This window comes from Herpailurus yagouaroundi, unplaced genomic scaffold, assembly GCF_014898765.1.
Source record: "Herpailurus yagouaroundi ecotype Mexico unplaced genomic scaffold, PumYag 355, whole genome shotgun sequence".
Taxonomy (NCBI): Eukaryota; Metazoa; Chordata; class Mammalia; order Carnivora; family Felidae; genus Herpailurus; species Herpailurus yagouaroundi.
The window spans coordinates 2,436,802-2,455,311 of record NW_024412572.1 but is presented as its reverse complement, the minus strand read 5'-3'; the positions used below and the strand labels follow the sequence as shown (position 1 = coordinate 2,455,311).

General features: G+C 51.1%; 1 protein-coding gene across 1 annotated transcript in view; it reads right to left on the bottom strand.

The window, feature by feature from the left end:
* VWF (von Willebrand factor) overlaps window positions 1–18,510 on the bottom strand; it is a 138,075-nt gene that overhangs the window by 73,859 nt on the left and 45,706 nt on the right. The window contains exons 11-17 of the mRNA XM_040462716.1: window positions 16,255–16,391; window positions 15,694–15,832; window positions 14,493–14,593; window positions 10,802–10,997; window positions 9,951–10,166; window positions 6,009–6,249; window positions 101–195 (exon numbers count right to left, since the gene is read on the bottom strand). Coding sequence (XP_040318650.1) covers window positions 101–195; window positions 6,009–6,249; window positions 9,951–10,166; window positions 10,802–10,997; window positions 14,493–14,593; window positions 15,694–15,832; window positions 16,255–16,391 — 1,125 coding nt within the window. The remainder of the gene's footprint in view (window positions 1–100; window positions 196–6,008; window positions 6,250–9,950; window positions 10,167–10,801; window positions 10,998–14,492; window positions 14,594–15,693; window positions 15,833–16,254; window positions 16,392–18,510) is intronic.

Genomic DNA, 18,510 nt, shown 5'->3' with positions numbered 1-18,510 from the left:
AAAATGGTGTCAACCCTGACATGTGCCTGAATGCACAGGCACATCAGACAGAGCAGCCCAGTGGCGAGGTGAAGAGCCCTTCCAGGGGGACAGTACTCACTGCGGTGAGACAGGGGGCTGCTGAGGAAAGTGTCAGGCAGCAGGCTTCCTGGGGCTCCACTCGTGGTACAGTGCATGAAGCCATCCTCACAGTAGCTGCAAAGAGGAAAGTCAGAACCCAGCTTCGTAAGAGCGGCTATGCTTGCTGGCTCCTTTTCCTCACCTCCCACTCACCGTCTCCCCGTCCAAGTCAAGGTGGTCCCATAACTCATCTGAAACACAGCCCGCTAAGGCCACTCACCCTCTCTATGTCACCAAACCCAGTGGAACGTCTTCAGTTCTTTCCTTACCTGATCCCTTTCGACATTATTCGACCACTGTGACTATCCTGTTCTTCTAGGACAAGAAACAAATCTCTCCTGGTTTTCCTCCTACTTTTCTAGTTGCTCTTTCAGGCTCACCCCTCTGCTGGCTGCACCCTGGGCTCTCATTCTAGGCTGCCATCCATACACTCAGCTTCTATGACAGAAACGACTCACAAATTTACACCAGCAGCTGGGATCTCTCCTTTGAACCCAAGATCCGTGTATGCAAGTGCCCACATGACAGCCATCTTGGCATAACAAAGACTTCAAACTCAGTATGCCCAAAACTGAAGTCATGATCCCACCACCAAAGCCAGTCCCCCGCCAGGGCTCTGATTCATTGTATGATACCACCAACCATCCAGTTTCACAAACCAGCAAACGAGGGGTCAGCCCTGATACTGCCTTCTTCCCAACCCCCACGTCTGACCATCACCAAGCCCTTGGACCTTGTCTCCTAAACGTCTCTGGCATTCACATCCACTTCTCTACCTTCACTGCCATAAGCCGCCGCCACCACCCGTCACCTGACAAGGCAGAAGCTCCTAACTGACTGATGTCCCTGCACCTATTCTTGCCTCTCTCCAAAACACACTCCTCCTGGCAGCCCAAGGGTTTTCTAAAGCCTAAATATGATTATGTCACCTCCCTGCTGAGATTCCTTTGTAGCTTCCCCTCAAGAGGCCTTAGGAAAGAGACCAAATCCCTCAGATGGCCTCCCTGGCCGCATGCGATCTGACTCCTGCCTACATTTTCTCTAGCCCATTTCAAGGATTCATAGACCACGTACTTCTCTTTCTTCCACACTTGTGACTCTGCATGTATTGGAGTTATTATTTGGTTAACATCTCTCTCTGTGTCACTGGACTATAAGATCAAAGACGGTTTTGCTCATTATCTGTTCAGCAGGCAGCATAAGGCTCTGCATAAAGTATTCAATATTTTTTTTTACATATTCTTTTATTCCTCTCCTCCGATCCCAATCCCCTCCCCTAACACGGGCAATTATTTTTATGACATGTAGTCTCCTAAAGCGCCCCCGAGGATCCCCACTTCCTGGTGTTCAAACTCTTGTGTCATCTCCGTTGCACCAAGGTTGATCTGTGTGCCGACAGTATGTGGCAGCAGTGACATACCATGTGTCACCTGAGATTAGGCTATAAAAGACTGCAGCTCCTGTCCTGGTACTCTCTTGGATTACTCACTCCAGGGAACCACTTCACGAGCAGCCCAATGCAGAGGCCCACATGGCGAGGAACTGAATGAAGCCTTCTGCCAAGAGCTGTGTGAATGAGCTGGGAATGGAGACTCCAGAGCCAGGCAAGTCTCCAGATGACTCAGCCTGCAGCCCTGGTCAACAGTTTGACTCCAACCTCATGAGCAAACCTAGTCACCCAGCCAAGCTGCTCCAGGAGTCCTGCCCCTTAGAAACCATGTGACATTATACATGTCCATTCTTTCAAGCTGTTAAATTGGGGTTAATTTTTTTTATGCAGCAATAGATACAGAAAACTAATACAATCTTATTCTGTTCAGTGTAGACCTGCCTGCATATATTCTCATAAAATATGTATTTCTTTCGCATGCCTGTATGTTTAATTTGTATAAGTGGTACTATCTCATATATCACAGTGTTTTGTCGTTTTCTTTACCACCACGTGTTCAAGATTGAACCCTGCTAATACATACCTACTTTCCCGGTGCTTCTAAGGCTGCATGATCCTCTACTGTGTGCATCCACTGCCTTTTCCCCATGCACCCTCCCAGGGATGGACACAGACCTCAAACAAAGCTGTGACTAACATCTTCATACATGTGCCCTTAAGAGCCTGTGTGAGAGTTTCTTTAGTGTATATGCCTGAGAGAAGGACTGTGGAGATATCAAGTGTGGGTATCTAATTTGCATAAATCATGCCAACTGCTTTCCTGGGTGCTGGGAGCAATGCACCTTCCAGATTAAAGAAGGCCAGGACACTGGAGAAAGGAGAGGTAGGCAGGGGTCAGATCGCATGGGGCCTGGAGGCCATCATAGGGATTTGGTCTCTATCCTAAGGCCTACTGAGGGGAAGCTATTAAGGATTCCAAACAGGGATACGACATAATCAGATTTAGGTTTGGGAAAGATACTAGGGTGTCTGAACAGGTGTATGTCCTAACAGTAGCAGAGCGGGGGCCCCATATTCCACAGCCCTGCCGACACTTGGCATTATCCAGATTTCAAATTTTTCCACTCTGGTAGATATGAAGTAATACTCGTTGTTGTGATTTGTATTTCTCTAACAGTAATGATTTTGAATGATTTCTAATGTGGCTGCTGTTCAATGAAAATTTATTAAATGAGCAAAAGAGAATCAGCCCTTCCCTCTCTGGGCACATGCAGAAACGGCGCCCTCTGGTTTTTAACTAACACCTGATTTTAAAATATCCTCATGTCATGGTCTGTCTGTCATTTGGACATGACCCAAAAGCTTAATTTTATTTTTAGAGAGAAGAAAAGAGAAGAAAAACCTTGTAGGTAGGATTATAATCAACTCCTGGCCCAGAACCTGGCTTGCAATAGTGTAAGTGCTCTACCATGATGCCTGTCTGGTGATCAAACAGCCTAAAGATACTTCTAGACACATGTGTTTGTACCTTTCTACTACCTCTTGTGGGCATCACCAGCATTTGCTCCATGGGGCTCACCCTTCAGTGTGCGGGGATAAAAATAAAGAGCCACAAAACAAGCCCCAAGTTCCTGATGGTTCCCATTCTCCATGAAATCCGGTTTTCTAAATGAAGTGGAGAGACGCGACAGACAATAGCTTTCAGCCCTGGTGCCCAAAGGAGAGCCCGGGAACATATCATGGAGAGGTCACTGATGTGCAAATCCTGAAGAAAGCCTGAAGCCAGAGCTATTCGCCAGCTCTGCTCACCCAGGGCCCTCTGCACCTCATCTCCCCACCTTCCCTGTGCCTCCAATATGGTAAAATGACCAGGGACACGTGCTGCCCTCCAAGTCACCCCAGCCTCCTACCCTCTGGCTTCTTTCCTCACCACACTACTGCAACATGGGGGCCACTATGACCTTCCGATTGCCAAATTCAACAGCCTCCTCTCCATGTAATATGAAGAGTCTAAGAGTCCCTGGGTTCTATCACTGGCTGGATGATTTGGGAAAGTGATAATCTCCCTAAGCCTCAAATTCCTTACTAAGAAAAGCGATGCTTGCCTTCTAACGGCATTGTTTTAAGGTCCCAGAGAGAAACACCCTGAAAATCATAGCTGGACAACTGGAGTAAAACGACCGCTTGGGTGAAGGCCCAATGCTCAGACCAACAGATGTTGTCATTCTCCTGCTCTCCTCACCTCCACCATATGGCCCGGCATTCGCTGTGCCTTTTTGCTTGCCTTTTTCCTTTGGCCTCTCTCATAGGATCCTCTTTCTGCTCCCCTGGTCCTCTGAACATCCCCCCAAGCTCTGGACTCAGTTTCCTTTTCTGCTCCTCAATCCACTTCCTTCGTGGGCCTGGCTGCCCCTGCAGCCATACAGAACACCTCCACGCAAATCTTGTCCAGCCTCCACCTCTCACTCGAGTCCCACACCCACCCCTCCGGTGACTGCTTCCCCTCACTCACCAGCATGCGCTCTTGGCAACTCAGCCATCCGGGCTAAGACCAAATTCATGATCCTCCCCCTACCCACAAGGAGCCCTCTTGCTGTTCCTGCACTCCCGGGCACTCCAGTCCAGAACCCCGGGGCCGTCTTCAGCCAACCTCATCCCCCTACATGTCCCCCCAGTCTGTTTACTTCCTGGGGTCTCTGGCCTCTGTCCCCTTGGTCTATCTCCACCGCTAGTATTGGCCCGGGGCCTTAGCACCTTTTGACCAGACTGTGTCAACTTCTTCCCACAACTGATCTCCCTGTCTCCACACCTCATGCAGCTTCCAGAACCCACTCCTTAAAGCTACGCTTTGACCTATTTGCTCTTTCAAAACCTCTGAGGTCCTCCCTGCCTACTGCTCCAGTCCCCCTCTCCCCATCTTTCGAAGATGCCCAACATCCTCCCAGGCTTATCTTCCCTTCATGCAACATATGCCCCCCCCCCAGAGGACTTACCTTGGTGACTGGTGAGTACTCCCTGTGTGTTTTTGGCCCTGGGCCTCGGCTCCACCCCAAAGCCCTCCTCCACAGGCCCGCCCCACGCCCACTGCTAGAATCTTCCTCAAACTCAAAGCTACCTCCTGCACTGGGTCTTCTCCAGCTCCTCCCAAGTGGAAGCAACTGACCTTTTCTGAGTGAGTAGAGATTTTTATGTCTACAAAATGGCGAGCCTACCAAATATGAATGTTATTTCATCTCAGTAAACATTGACTATGCCTATTTTCTGCCATAAGTGTGTTGGATGCTGGGAATCAGGACCTAAGATGTGGTCTCTACTCTTGGGGAGGTCACAGTCCAGAGGGGGATACAACGCATTTTGCTTAAATCCAAGTCCAGTGACAACCATTCTTTCCATCCAAGCATAACCAATCTGCTCTGGGCATAAGAGATGGTGAAGGACCACAAACTTATCTAACTAAGTGAGGAGGAAAAGCTTCATACCACACACAGTGTGCAGACCTTGTTTAGATTCTTATTTGAACAAAGCAATTACATATAAAAAGACATTTTGAGACAGTCAAGAAAGCTAACATAGATGGAATATTAGGTGTTATCAGGAATCATTGCTAGTGCTTATCTGAACAATGGTATTATGGTTAGATCGGGTTTTTTAAGTGCTTATCTGTTAGAAACACATACTGAAATATTTTCAGATGAAATGATGTAACATCTGAGATTTTCTTTATTCCAGCCAAAAGGGGGAGGAGGGAATAGATAAAACAAGAATGGCAAAGTGTTGATAATCACTGAACCTGGGGACAGATGCCTTAGGGCTCCTCACTCTATTCTCTCTACTTTTATGTCTGAAATATTCCACAGGACATTTTAACTGGTCTCCCTAGTAAACCATCAGCTTCTTTGGGGTGCACACTGTGTCTTGTTCTCCTTCAGATCACCAGTCTCTAAGCCAGCACCCAGGCCAGAGCAGGTGACAAGGAAATGTCATAAATTTCTCCTGTGACTGTGACAGCCCCTCTGAAATGGACCAGGACAGAGGGACGGGGCAAAGGGCCAAAAGAAGCAAGTGTGATTGGAGCTATTTTTCAGGGAAGTATGTAAAGCAAGTCAGGGTAGCAATGAACCACTGAGGTGAGGCTGCCTTCGTCTATTTTCTGCTGGTTCAAATGCCCCCGCCTGGGAACACTGCCAGGGGGCTACAGGGGAGGGGACAGGGAGCCCTCCCATTTCCTGTTCTCAAACAGGGAAACTAAGACCTACTACAGGGAAATGGGGCTCAACACATGAGAGTTGGCAATGAAGCTGAAGCAGTCCTCCCGCCAGCCACGAGTAAGGAAGCCACTCAAGCTGGGTGAAATCGCAGCTTTCTTTCTGACTTGCTGGGCAAGTCACTTTCTTCCCTGGGCCTCCGTTTCCCACCCACAAAATGAAGGATTTGGAGGACCATTTTCCTCTCAAGCCCTGCCATTCCCGAGGTCCCTGGTCCTGCTGCATGCACTTACCACGTGGTGTGATGGTCTGAGAAGATGTCCTCGGGCTGGAAGATCTCGCCGTCATAGTAACAGGGGCACTGGGCCTTGGGCACACAGTCTCCCCTCTCATCCAGGTACAGCCCTGCGGGGCAGAAGCAGCCTTCCAGGCAGATCTCACTGCAGTCCTCATCCGGGTAAGAAAGGGAGCGACAGGTCATGTTGCAAGGGGTCCCACACTGCAGGTACACCTGGCCCTGTGGGCAGCTCAGCGCTGGGAGAGAGGCAAGGGAAAGGAAGGCCTCAGTGGAAACATGAAGATGACAAGGACTGTCTTTCTAGGACCTGTAACCCCAATTATATCTGTACAATCACTACCTTCCTTTCCTACTAGGAGCAAAACTGTATTGTCATGCTCACAAATGCCTATGATAATAATGAATGCACACGGTTTCCCCTCTGCTGAACTAGAGGGATCCTGCTTTAGTGGTCTCTGAATCCTTGAAGTCTGGGACATGTAGAAATCAGGTGGATTTTGACACTGTGAATATTAAAAAGAACTGGGCATGGCAGGCAAGGGCATTTCTCCTGGGATGATGATAATTGAGCATCTACTGAATATTCTGCTCTTCACCAGCTTCTGTGCCTTTTACACCTCCCATTGAATTAGATCTCATAGCCCTCTTCTTACGAGTAAGAAAACTCAAACATAAGCTAAGTAATTTGTCAAGGTCATGCCTCCCAGGAAGAAGCAGAGGCAAGATCTGAACCCAGCTCTCTATGACCAAGAGCTCATGCTCTTAACCATTATGCTCTACAAAGGAAACAACCCCTTAGGAGCCATGCTTTTGAGGACAGCCACAAAGTACAGGGACACTCTTGTGCCTGCCTCAGCCAGGTGGGCAGCCCTGTCTCCTCCCCGCCTTCACTCTCCCTGGCCTCCTCCCACAGAGAAACAGCACAGCAGACAAGACCCAAGAGGACGCAGCAATACAGGGAAGTGGACAGGCTCTGTCTCCCAAATTCCTGGGTTCGAGCCTTGGTTCTGCCATTAGTTAGTTACGCTGTGACCTTGAGCAGTTTCCTCGTTGGAATAGACTAATACCCACCTGGATTGTTGTCAAGGTTAAGAGAGCTAACAAATTCAGAGTAATGCCTGGCACATGGTAAATGCTCACTGCTGTTTTATCATGATGATGACTGCGGAAACACAGCCCCAGCTCAGGGGGCTCCAGATGGGAGGGGTATTCCAAATGAAGGCCCAGGCCTAAGAAGACCTAGCACTCCTGGATTCTGGCCAACACCGTGAGCACCCCGATGAGGAAACCCTTTACTGGGGGCGTGGGAAGTGCTCTGCCCTTTCTAAAGGCTTTCTTCTTGCTAATCAGCTCCTATCCAAGAAATGACCACCTCACTCTGAGGACACTCCTGCTGGGACCATTAGAAACCTTGCCCTCTCTGTTAGAATCCATTTCTACAGTGGACACCCACTGGCAAAATGTGTCACAGAAAGTGTAAAAGGGAGCCCTGGCTGTGAACCTCAGACATGGGGGTGAGAACACCTGGAGAGCCCCTGTGGGCTTCCCCTCCTGCACCTGCTCAGTGTTTAGTATTTGAGGGGAGCTGAGAAGGGAGGGGGCTCCGTAACCATATTAGACATGGGTTTTTCTCTGAACCAGCAGAGAGGTTGGGTCAGTGGATGAGTATTGAGAGCAGGGTGTGTTATGATGGGGTGTTTGGGGCAATAAAAATGCAACTCTCTTTCAATCCATTGAACCTGTGATGTTAAGGGCACATTCATTTACCCATTAAGGAGCAGCTGGAGCAGAGAGCTTTTTCTCTCTGACAGATGTCTCTAGAACTGGCTTCGAGCCGTATTGAATTTCTCCTCTGGGCTTCCTCCCCAGAAGGAACAGTGGCCACCTCAGTTTAACAGACGTTTCTCATGCTCCCACTGTGTGCCAGGGGCTGTGCTAGGCTCATGGAGGCAGAAGTGGTTAAGACTTGATCCCCATCTACAAGAAGCCTATGCTCTTTTCTTCCCAAAGGAAATGTAACCAAGTAACAAGCAAAACAAAGCATGCTTCTCCCAATCTCCTCACAGCATGATCAGTCCTTGCTTCATGAGCATCCCCAGCTGATGGGGGCTCTTCTTAAGGATGGAGTTAGTGGTGTAGGGAGCTCTGTTCATTTCTCAGGGAGAAAATGAGGTACAGGATGGAGTCAGGAACCCAGGAGTCTTGCCCACCCTCCTTGAGGCTCAGGCCTCCAGGACCATCTGGCCAGCCTCTTCTCTGGTTCACCTCCACATAAGCCCATAGAGACAGAAAACTTCCCACCACCCATACATTTTCTGCCTCCAAATTTCAGTCCCTGCTCCCACAGTCTCAGCCTGTTCCCTTTCGTTCTATTCTCCGGAGGTGAAGGACAGCAGCTTTCGTGAGATTACAGAACGTGCCGGTAAGCCCTCAGTGATATGGGAGAACGTCCTAAATGAGGAAATCCTTCAGATGCTGTAGCACACTGATAATGCAGAATTTCTAATATTGGTGGACAACCAAAGCATAGTCATGAACAGCACGCCATTTCCTCATTACTTTGCCCAGTTTCTAAACAGCAAACCCCGATGAGGAAACTGAGGTGTGGAGGGGGAGATGATGGGCTCAAGGCCGCAGGGCGGGGAAGTCACCCGCAAGTTCCAGCAAGGCCTCAGACTCTGCTCTTCCGGCTGCTGGCCATGACTCTGGCATCCCCGACCCAGAGGGACAGGGAGGCACAACTGCATGCATGCATACACGTGGTCCCTTTCATCCTCACTTCTGTCTCTGCTCCTGTTTTTTTAGGACACTGCTTAGACTTGAAACATGAGTTGGCTCATTAGACCCCAATAGTGACATTTCTAGAGCCCTGTACCTAAGCTTCTTCAAATACGTGATATATATTAGGACCTTTCTCCGCCTCTCATAGCTCCTATTTCCCTGCTTCTGCCAGGACCACGGGCATATTAGTCTCCACACACATCTACTTCACCCTAAAAATCAGAATATTCACGACACCTCATCCTCCCAGAATATCCTCCTCATTTCCATGCATCACTACTACTATCCGCCTGTGGAACAACTCTTTTCTGCCAAGATGGTGACTTTTTAAAGCCTGGTCGAGTACACCACCTCCAGAAAGCCTTCCTTGATTGCCTCTGCCTTAATCTCATTATCCTTTTACTCAGTGTGACAGTCACCTAGTACGGAGGCAGTTTCTACACCACTGGCATTGCCTGACCATGCTGGGCACTCGGAACATGTTCCCCGTGCAGCACCACCAACAACAGAGTGAGCACAATCTAGCTGTTCAAGGGTCCAGAAAGTGGAGCAGATACCAGCTGTGGTGGCAGAAATCTAACATGGCAGAGTGAGACTCCAAAGTCAGCTGGGGACATTGATGTCATTCAACTTTATATAACTCTACCAATGCCAGAGATGTGGGCCAGGAGTCTACTGATCATCTGGCTGGAGTTACAAGCAAAGGATCCGCAGGTGCATTCCCCACACCTGAGTGCAGAGACCCATTGGGATCTGGGACTCACTCATTCCTCCACCTGGCCATACATGTATGGAACACTAGGTGGCAGCAGCCACATGAAATCTCTGCTTCCCAGGAACTCCAAGGTTCTAGACCACCACCAGGTAGAGGGATGCAACTCGCCCTCCCGGAACAGGCTAGAGTAATCACACTGTCCTGTGAGAGAGAGAGCCAGTCCCCACCGCCTGTCCTGCAGGAGTTGGGGGGGGGGGGGGTGGAGAGGGCGGCTGCAAATAAACAGTTCTCACTACCCATGCTTGCCAAATGCACTTGGGCCCGGTTCTGAAAGCAATGATGCAGAGACACTGCCGTGAAAAGAACGAGCTGCACGCAGGACATCCGAGAACTGTGCGGGGTTGGGCTGTGCGAGAGCTGGCGGACAGGGAGGGCACCCACCACAGAAGCTGGGCTCCCGCCACCCGATGTGCACGGCTCTCCGGGCACAGGCTGCGGCGTAGTTGGCCACGGCGCTGCAAAGACAGTCTTTGCCGTCGGAGCAGGAGCAGACGTCATAGCGGCAGTTCTGCACGTAGGGCAGAGGGTTCACGACGCGGTGGCAGGCCTCGAACTTGGCGGACGTCAACAGAGCGCATGACTGCTCCGCAAACCTGGCTGTGGCGGGAGAGAGAGCAGCGCACAGGCTTGGCCGGGGCCCCGCCCCCGCCCTCGGAGCTCCCGCCCCCGGACGGCAGTGACCAATCCCACTCTGAAATCCCCCAACCGGCTTCCCCCTCGGCAGCACGCGCTGCAAAGCGACCGGAAATCACTGTGATTTTTCTCCTGCAACCAATAAACTTTACGTTTGGCTTAAATACATAATAAATTGCATTTCCAGAGCACACCACCCACGGACAGACGGGAGAAGTCGTTCCACGATGGGCTGGGTAAGAGAGGGAAATGAATGCAGGGCTGAAATGATGTCACAGATCAACCTGCAAATGGCCACCCCAGTGCATTTATCCTCCGATAATTTAATTCTGTGTGGCTGCTGCTCCAACAGACTGCGAAGGTCCAGGGACAGGAAACATGTACTATTCTCGTCTTTCCAAGGGTTCGGCCCACGGAGGGTGCACAATCAAGGGCCGTTGAAGAATAAATGATCCAGATGCAGATAATCAAATGCTGATGGTAAAAGCCAAGTGCCCCTGTCCCCCAAAAGTGGGTGCACTGGTGCCATGGAATGCACTGGAACCCAGGAGACACCTCAGGGCTCCGCGAGGCCCCCCCTGCCCCCCAGGCTTACGTACTCAGGCGCGGGTTGAGGCTGCACGGATCACTGTGCTGTTTCTGCAGGTCTTCACAGTCCCCGTGCAGCTTCCAGGCGTTCCCGAAGTCCTCCACCAGGGGCTCGGCCAGGCCAGCGGGCGTGACGAAGTCGTCACCCCTGTTGCCATTGTAATTCCCACACAGGCCGCACGTCTTCCCCGCATAGATGGGGGACAGCTAAAGGGAGAGGCAGACTACCCTGGAGCCGTGGCGGCCAAAGCAGCCACAGCTTCCAGTAACTAATGAGATAGTTGTAATCAAAAAGAGCTCCCAGGGTGAAAAATAAATACGAACTTAATAAACCGTAGCCAAGTCCGAGGCTGCAGAGGGAAGAAAAGCTAACTGTAGTGTAAGTTTACCACCAGCAACATCCCTGCTCTTAAATCAGCCCCAGAGAGCAGTCTTGCCAGAGGGCATTTTAGAGATCTAGCCATTTAAAGATGGCAACACTGAGTCCCAGAGAGGAAAATGACTGGCCTAAGGTCAGAGGTGGTGGCAGAGCTGGAAGTAGTAGCCAGGTTGAGCCCTAGTCCAGAGGGCTCTGTGCCACCCTCGCCTGTCAGAGGAGACGCGGTAGCCCTGACACCCACGGAATCAAGTGCAAAGTCCGCACCCCTTTACTGAACACTTATATCGGTCACACGTGTGGGTGAAGCAGGCTGAGTCCATTATGGTCCAAGTAGTCCCAGTGACAAAGAGCAACACCTTCCCATCTCAATTTGACTCAGCCGCTGAGTGTCATTGGGAACAAAGGACCATGACCAAGGAGGACTCTAGGTGGTGTGATCAGAGGAGGTAGGGTCAGCAAGGAATCTGGGGCAGCCCACTATGGGTGACCAGGATAGTTCTGCGGGTCAAACTCCAGGCCATCAGCATGTGGCTTGTTCTCCGTCCTTCTGAGCCCAAAGTACATATTCACAGACAAGCTGGGGAGTTAAACCTGCCTTTCACACTTTACAGCTTGGGGCAGCTGCTGGTTTCTATTGAGACGGCCCTGATTCAAAGATGGAACTAGGTCTGGGACCCCAGAATCCTGACTCCTGCTCTGCATGTAATTAACACAGCCAGATGACCTCCCTGTGTTGAAACCATCATGCACTAGAACTGAGCTCCTATGGACATCTCTTGAAGCCCCTTCCAGCTTCCAGCTATGACTTCACAGGATGCAAGATGAACAATCTAGTGGAAGGTTCCAGACCCATATAAAATGTACCCAAGGAAATGCCATTAGAAGAGAATAAAGTAACGTTTCCCTGTTTGCCTTACGAATTTCAAGTTTGGCCACACTAGGCACCCAGGCCTTCCCTGGCCTATTTTTTTTTTTTTAATTTTTTTTAATTAAATTTTATTTTTGTGTGAGAGAGAGAGAGACAGAGTACGAGTGGGGCAGGGGCAGAGAGACAGGGAGACAGAGAATCCGAAGCAGGCTCCAGGCTCTGTGCTGACAGCTCAGCAGGACTTGAATTCGTGAACCATGAGATCATGACCTGAGCTGTAGATGCTTAACTGACTGAACCACCCAGGTGCCCCCTAACATCCCTATTTAAAATGTAAATGCTCAGACCCTGACACTTTTTGTCCCTTTCTCTGCTTTATTCACCTCCTCAGGATTTCCTTCTGATATACGATATAATATACTGGTTTGGTTGGTTTATCGTCTGTCTTCCCCCAGTACAACATAAATTAAGTGAGGCAGGGATCCTTGTCTGTGGAGTTTCACAGTTGTAGCCTTGTCCTCTAGAATGGTGCCTCTGGACACTCACTAACTATGTGTTGAACAAATGACTGAGCAAGTTCGTGAATGAATGAGGTTCTTCTGAGGACACAAGCTGAAATGCAATGCCTGCGGTCAAGGCCAGCCCTGACCTGAGCAGCGAAACAGGTGATGTCTTCACTCCCTCCACCTGTGCCTCAGCATCCTCTCTTTCCTCCTCATTCCCAAACCGTGAGTACCCTCATTCCCTCACAAAGTCCCTCTGGTCACCCCCAGGCCTGCTGTCACACTATCCCCACTAAGGCAGTATCTTCCTCTGTCCCCTGGGTCCTCTTGGCTTGTTCCAGAGGTAGGCTCAGCCCTCAGGTCACGAGCACCCTTACTGTGACATGAGAGGTTAGAGAAGGTGGTATGGCCAATGGCAGGGTGGGAGGCACCCTTTCTGAAGACCAGGGTGCAGGAGGTGAGTTAGTCGGGGGTCAGGAGACCTGAGTTTTGATCCTAACTCTGTAACCAAAAGACCATGAGACCAGGGTGAGTTTTTTCTTGTTCCAGAAATGATGGGTTTTATTTCTAACTGCAGAGGAGAGGCTGACAAGAAGCTCTCCGAGATCTTCCTGCGCTATGGTCTTCAACTGAGGTCTTGGGACCCTTTGGGGCATGGAGGTCCCTGAAGCCCTTTCAAGGTGTCCACAAGGCCAAAACTACTTTCCTAATCATACAGAGATGTCATTCAGCTTTTTCCCTCTCATGTTCTTACAAGTGTACAGTGGAATTTTCCAGAGGCTACATGACACATAATGTTGCAAAAGACTGGATGCAGAAGGAGATGCGAGTCTCCAGCTGTCTCCGATTAAGCCAGCCATTAAAGAAATTGGCATAAATGTAAAACAATAATATTCTTCTCACTCCTTATTTTTCCTTTGGAAAACATAGTTATTTTTAAAAAAAAAAAATTATTGTTTATGTTAACATGTAGTGGATTTATTATTGTTATTTTTGTTTGGGTTTTTTTCAATTGAAGTGTAATTAGCATGCATTGTTATATCAGTTTCAGGCATACGATATATTATTATTGTTATTTTTTAAGTGAATTCATAAGTATGTATTTTAATTCTCTAATTTCCAACATGGTAAATATTGACAGATACAACCTCTGTAAAAGATCTTGGGGTGTTCAATAATTTTTAAGAGTACAAAGTCATCTGAAGACCAAGAAATGAGAAGCTCTGGTCCAGCAGGAATGACACTGCCAGAGAGCTGATCCTGCTCCACCACCAATGACGTGTGTAGTCCTGGGCACGTGTCCTGACTCACCTGAGCCTGGGTTCCTTCATTTATAAAAATGGCAGTGGCAATCACACTGCCCATCTGCTCTGGGAAATTTCCAGAGAGGAAGCCCTGTTGAAATCTATGGATTGCTACCCAAATGTGACTCTGGGGCCACGGAGAACACAAGGAAGTGGCCCCCCAGACCACAGAGACCCAGGGACGGGGGAGGGATTTGGCAGTTCCCAGGGCAAACTTCCTGGGCAGTAGGATGGCTTTCTCCCCCAGGGTGCACAACAGGGGACCTTGGCTGCGAGTTCCAGATGGGCTCTTCCCTTGCTGCCCACAGCGGGCACCCCCTGAGAGACACCCCTGCTCCCCAGCTTTGTTGCAGCCCGGAGGCTGGGCACCAAAGGCTACCTCCTAGCCCTTCAGGAGCCAGCCCAGTCTGGAGGGCCTTGGGGTACCAGAGCCCCAGAAGGGAGAACCCCCAGGACAAACAAGGGGTGTCCAGACAACAAACACCAGCCTCTCATAAACAAGAGAGGCCTGTTCCTTATTCTGGGGGCGTAGGGCCTGGGGATAGAGGAATTCTTCTCCCACCACATAAAGCCAGAGCTCTGCCAGAGCACAAGGAGAACTTTGTAAGGTCCAGGCTACAGGGAAGCAGTGTTTGGGAGGGCACCTACCATCACCAGCAGCCTCCCACGGCCATCCCAGTCCATCTGTAGGTCCTCCCCATAGCTGAGGCGCACGGACGCCATCACGGTGTGCTGGATGCGGAGGTCACCTGGAACAGAGCAGGGACAGGATTCAGGCTGGGATGGGGAGAGGGCAGGCAGATGTATAGTGGGAAGAGACGGGGTATCTCACGAAGGACTGTAACAATGAAATCAAGGAGTTGGGGGCAGATGGGGATGTCCATGAGGCTTAACGGGGTCTCAGGAGAAAGGATAATCAGGATGTAGTACAAATTGGGTGCCGTAGAAAGGTGCCCCTGTACCCTGGCCGTAGCCTGCCATTCACTCCACTGCCACAAGAAGGCGGCAGAGGCTTCTGCATCCTTGGCTTCTGAGGCTCTGCCTCCCATTGAAGCCCTGACCCCTGAGTATTCCCCAAGCCCTTCTGGCCTTGCACCCCACTTCTAGGCTGAGTTACTCAGTCGTCATGTCTGAGCGATGCTGTGTGGTTGAATACAGCAGTTCTCACTGGAGACGAGGTAGGAGACATAATCTCTTGCCCTGGAGGAAGGTACCTCATGGGGAGACTCAGACAGCATTAAACACAGGTGGACGTGCTGTGGTCAATGCCAGGATAATGGGCCACATGGTCCATGAAGGTCATGGGAAAGAAATAGGAAGGATCTGACAGCCACTTTGAGGGTGAAGGTGGCAATTACGCTGCTCAAAAGGGTGTGGTGCCAACTGGCAAAGTCACTGGACAGGTCGGCTCTTCCCACAGGTCACGGGGTCGCCTGGCTTTGCCCCATGATATCCTCTGGTCTGACCCATCACCAGCCACCCTGTAACCTCTCCACGTCAGCCTCTGCTCCTTTCCCACCTCAAAGGAGAGCTCCAACCACCGTGCCCAACCTTCAACTCGCCCCTTTGGCTCAAGCCAAGTGAAAACCTTCTTGGTCCCCTTTCCCCCTCTGCGCCCTTTCCATGCCAGAGAGCAGCTCCCTTGCCTCCAGCCAGCTTCCTCCACCCATCCTCCTCCTCCTCCAGGAAGCCTTCCTTTCTTGAAAGGATGCATGCCGAGGATAGAGGATACCCACCCCTCCGAAGCTAGCTCTCCTCACAGAAGAGGTGGGCAGTGAGCACTGCTGAGGGGCAGGAGCTCTGTAGGTGAGCTGCACCCACCCCAGGCCTGGAGGAGGAGGGAGCACACCTTGCAGGAGAGGGATCTGGACGTCCTGGCCATCCATGGAGACTCCTCCCCCATGCTTCAGCTTCACAAGGCTGTTGTGCAGTCTGGGCAGGCGGACAGTGACGGAGCGGGTGCAGACAGCATCAGGGTCATCAGCGCACTGCCAAGAGCGGCACACAGAGTGATGTCACCACAACCCCAGCCCAGTGCCCCAGCCCAGGACCCATTTCCTCAGAGAGAGAGCACAGCCCCACACAGCGTCTGGCCTTCTTAGGAGAAGCAGCTCCATTCTGACGGAGCCGTCTCTGTGAGTGGGCCCCTGGAGGTGTGCCAGAACACGGCCCTGAGCCCAGCTCCCCACACCCTTTCCCAGTCCTGCTCCAGTCTTTATAAAGAACTCTTGGGCCTATGGTTCCAAAGCCAGTCTGGGACTTCAGTCCTCAGCGGGGAGCCCTGTGCCCTCTAGATTTCCCCTCCTTGCTTCGGTCTCTGGAGCATGTACCCCGGCAGCTCACGAAGGAAACGGGACCACCTTGCCCCAACCCCGGTCACAGCTTCCTGACTCGTGGCAGGCAAGCTCACCTGGACGGTCTCTATGACAACAGAGAAGGTGTGGTCCTGGCAGTCCTGCGCCAGCAGATACTGGCAGACCCCACTGAAGGTGAAGTACCTGTTGTCAAAGCTCTTGAAGTGGGATTGTCCTGTGACGAGACACTCCCCTGGAGGGACACAGAGGAGGGAGGTAAGAGCAAGAGGAGGTGCGGAAGCCCCTCGGAGGTGGCAAAGGTGGAATGCACATGCAACCCAGGCACCCCAAGTGGAAACTCCAGATGTTCTTTCCCCACACCAGTCTGAAAACGTGTTCCACAGGAGGACTCTAACTCGGATCCCTCTCCTCAGTCCCTGAGAGGTCACAGTAGGATCTTCGGGTCAATGTCTCACTTTATGGAAGGGAGGACTAAGGGAAGTGACAACCACATGCAGTCAGTGGTGGAGCCCAGCCCAGAACCCGCAGCTCCTTGTTCTCAGTTCACTGTGACTCCCAGCCCTTCCCTACAGCCGCCCCACAGGATCTGGCTCTGCTGGGGTCACGTGTTGCTTGGTCCAGGAACAGGCCTTTCTCTGCACTGGTGTTGTGGGGGGGGCCACAGGGCACAGCCCCACCCACGAGAGTCCCCTGAGGCAAGCAGGCTAAAAGGCCAGCCCAGATGGGGGACAGAGGAGGGGTGAGGCGGGCATTCTCTGAGCTCAGCAGGGCAGAGACCAAGGTGCCATCCTCACCCCGCAGCTGAGGGGTGGCCCTAAGGTCTCCTCGTGGGCAAGTCCCCTGTTGTGACTTCAGTTGGGGCCAATGGGGGGCCAGGAGGCCATCTGCCCATGATCTCACCACCACCCAAGCCAGCTTCCTAGCTCAGGCTGACACATCTGTGGGTGGGTACGAGGATACCCCTTTGTTGCCCCGCAACTCGGAGCCCTCAGCTCACCCTCCACCTGAACCCCCCTCCATCCTCCCCCAGACCACAATCCAGCCATGCCATTGGCCCAGTGAACCACAGACCAGAGATCACACATCCTGGCAAGTATCCATGCAGGGGGGACCTCTGCCAATGTCTCCAGTGATTCCCTACAGGCCCCGCCCCAACTCAGGGCAATCCCATCTCCGGGACCCACAATGGACCCATTGAAGCTAAAGTGTGGATCTGGATCTCTTCCCAAATCTCTTTTTATGTATTTCCTCTCATCTGTGCTTTCTACTCTTTAGAAAAAATAAATATAGACACACACCATGGCCATTCCATAAAGTAGGGGGCCCTCCTTCCTACTCAGTCACCCTTGACCTCCAAACAGCAGACATCTGTTCTCCACAGCACTAATCCTGTCTAAACCTGAAGTTCCTCTTACAAGGATCTTATAGCCAGTCCCACCTCGACCCATCCCCAGGGGCTGATGCTGGGCTCAGTCGCATGGTCAGTGGGTTCCCAGAGACTGCAGGGAGATCTCTGCTCCCCATCTGCCCAAGACAAGTTCCACAGCAACCCCCCCTCCCCCGCCACCGCCTCCTGCCTCTCATGCCTGCATTTTCACTGAAGGGTACAGCAGGCACAGCTTTGGCCCAGGTGTGGCCCTGCCTTTGGTATGTGTTGGAAAGCAGGGGTAAGGGAGAGTAGCCTCAGGTTACTGAGTGTCCTCTGACTAGTCCCCAGGGCAGCTGACCCTTCCAAAATGGCATGGGCCAGGAAGCTACACTCAGCCCAGAAGAAATTAGGAGAAAATAGGGAGGCCCAGATCATTATCGGCATCACCCTCTGCAATAACAAGAAATATGTATTTGTTCTTTCTCCCTGATTCCTGACCCAGAGCTCCTAAAGCACTTGGAATATCCTAGGTGACAGCAGCATCTTTTGTTCTAATGAAACCACTCTTGGTGGGCTCCTAGATAGATTCCAGATGGGGGCTAGTCACCAGAAAGACCCAGGCATGATCAAAGAGCTGGAATTTTCGGCCCCCACCCTCCAACCTCCAGAGATGGGAGAGAGGCTGGGGATTAATAACTGACCATGCCTGCATAATAAAACTTCCATTAAAATCCCTAGACAACAGGGTTTGGAAAGTTTCTGGGTTGGTGAATGTCTCCACATGCAAGAGGGTGGCACACCCCAATTCCATGGGGACAGAAGTTCCTATGCTCAGGATCCTTCTGGACTTTGCCCTATGCACCTCTTCATCTGGCTGTTGATCTGTACCCTTTATAATAGCCTTTATAATAAATAGTAATAGTAAGTAAAGTGTCGGAGTTTTGTGAACCATTCTAGGAAATTACTGAACCTGAAGAAGGCA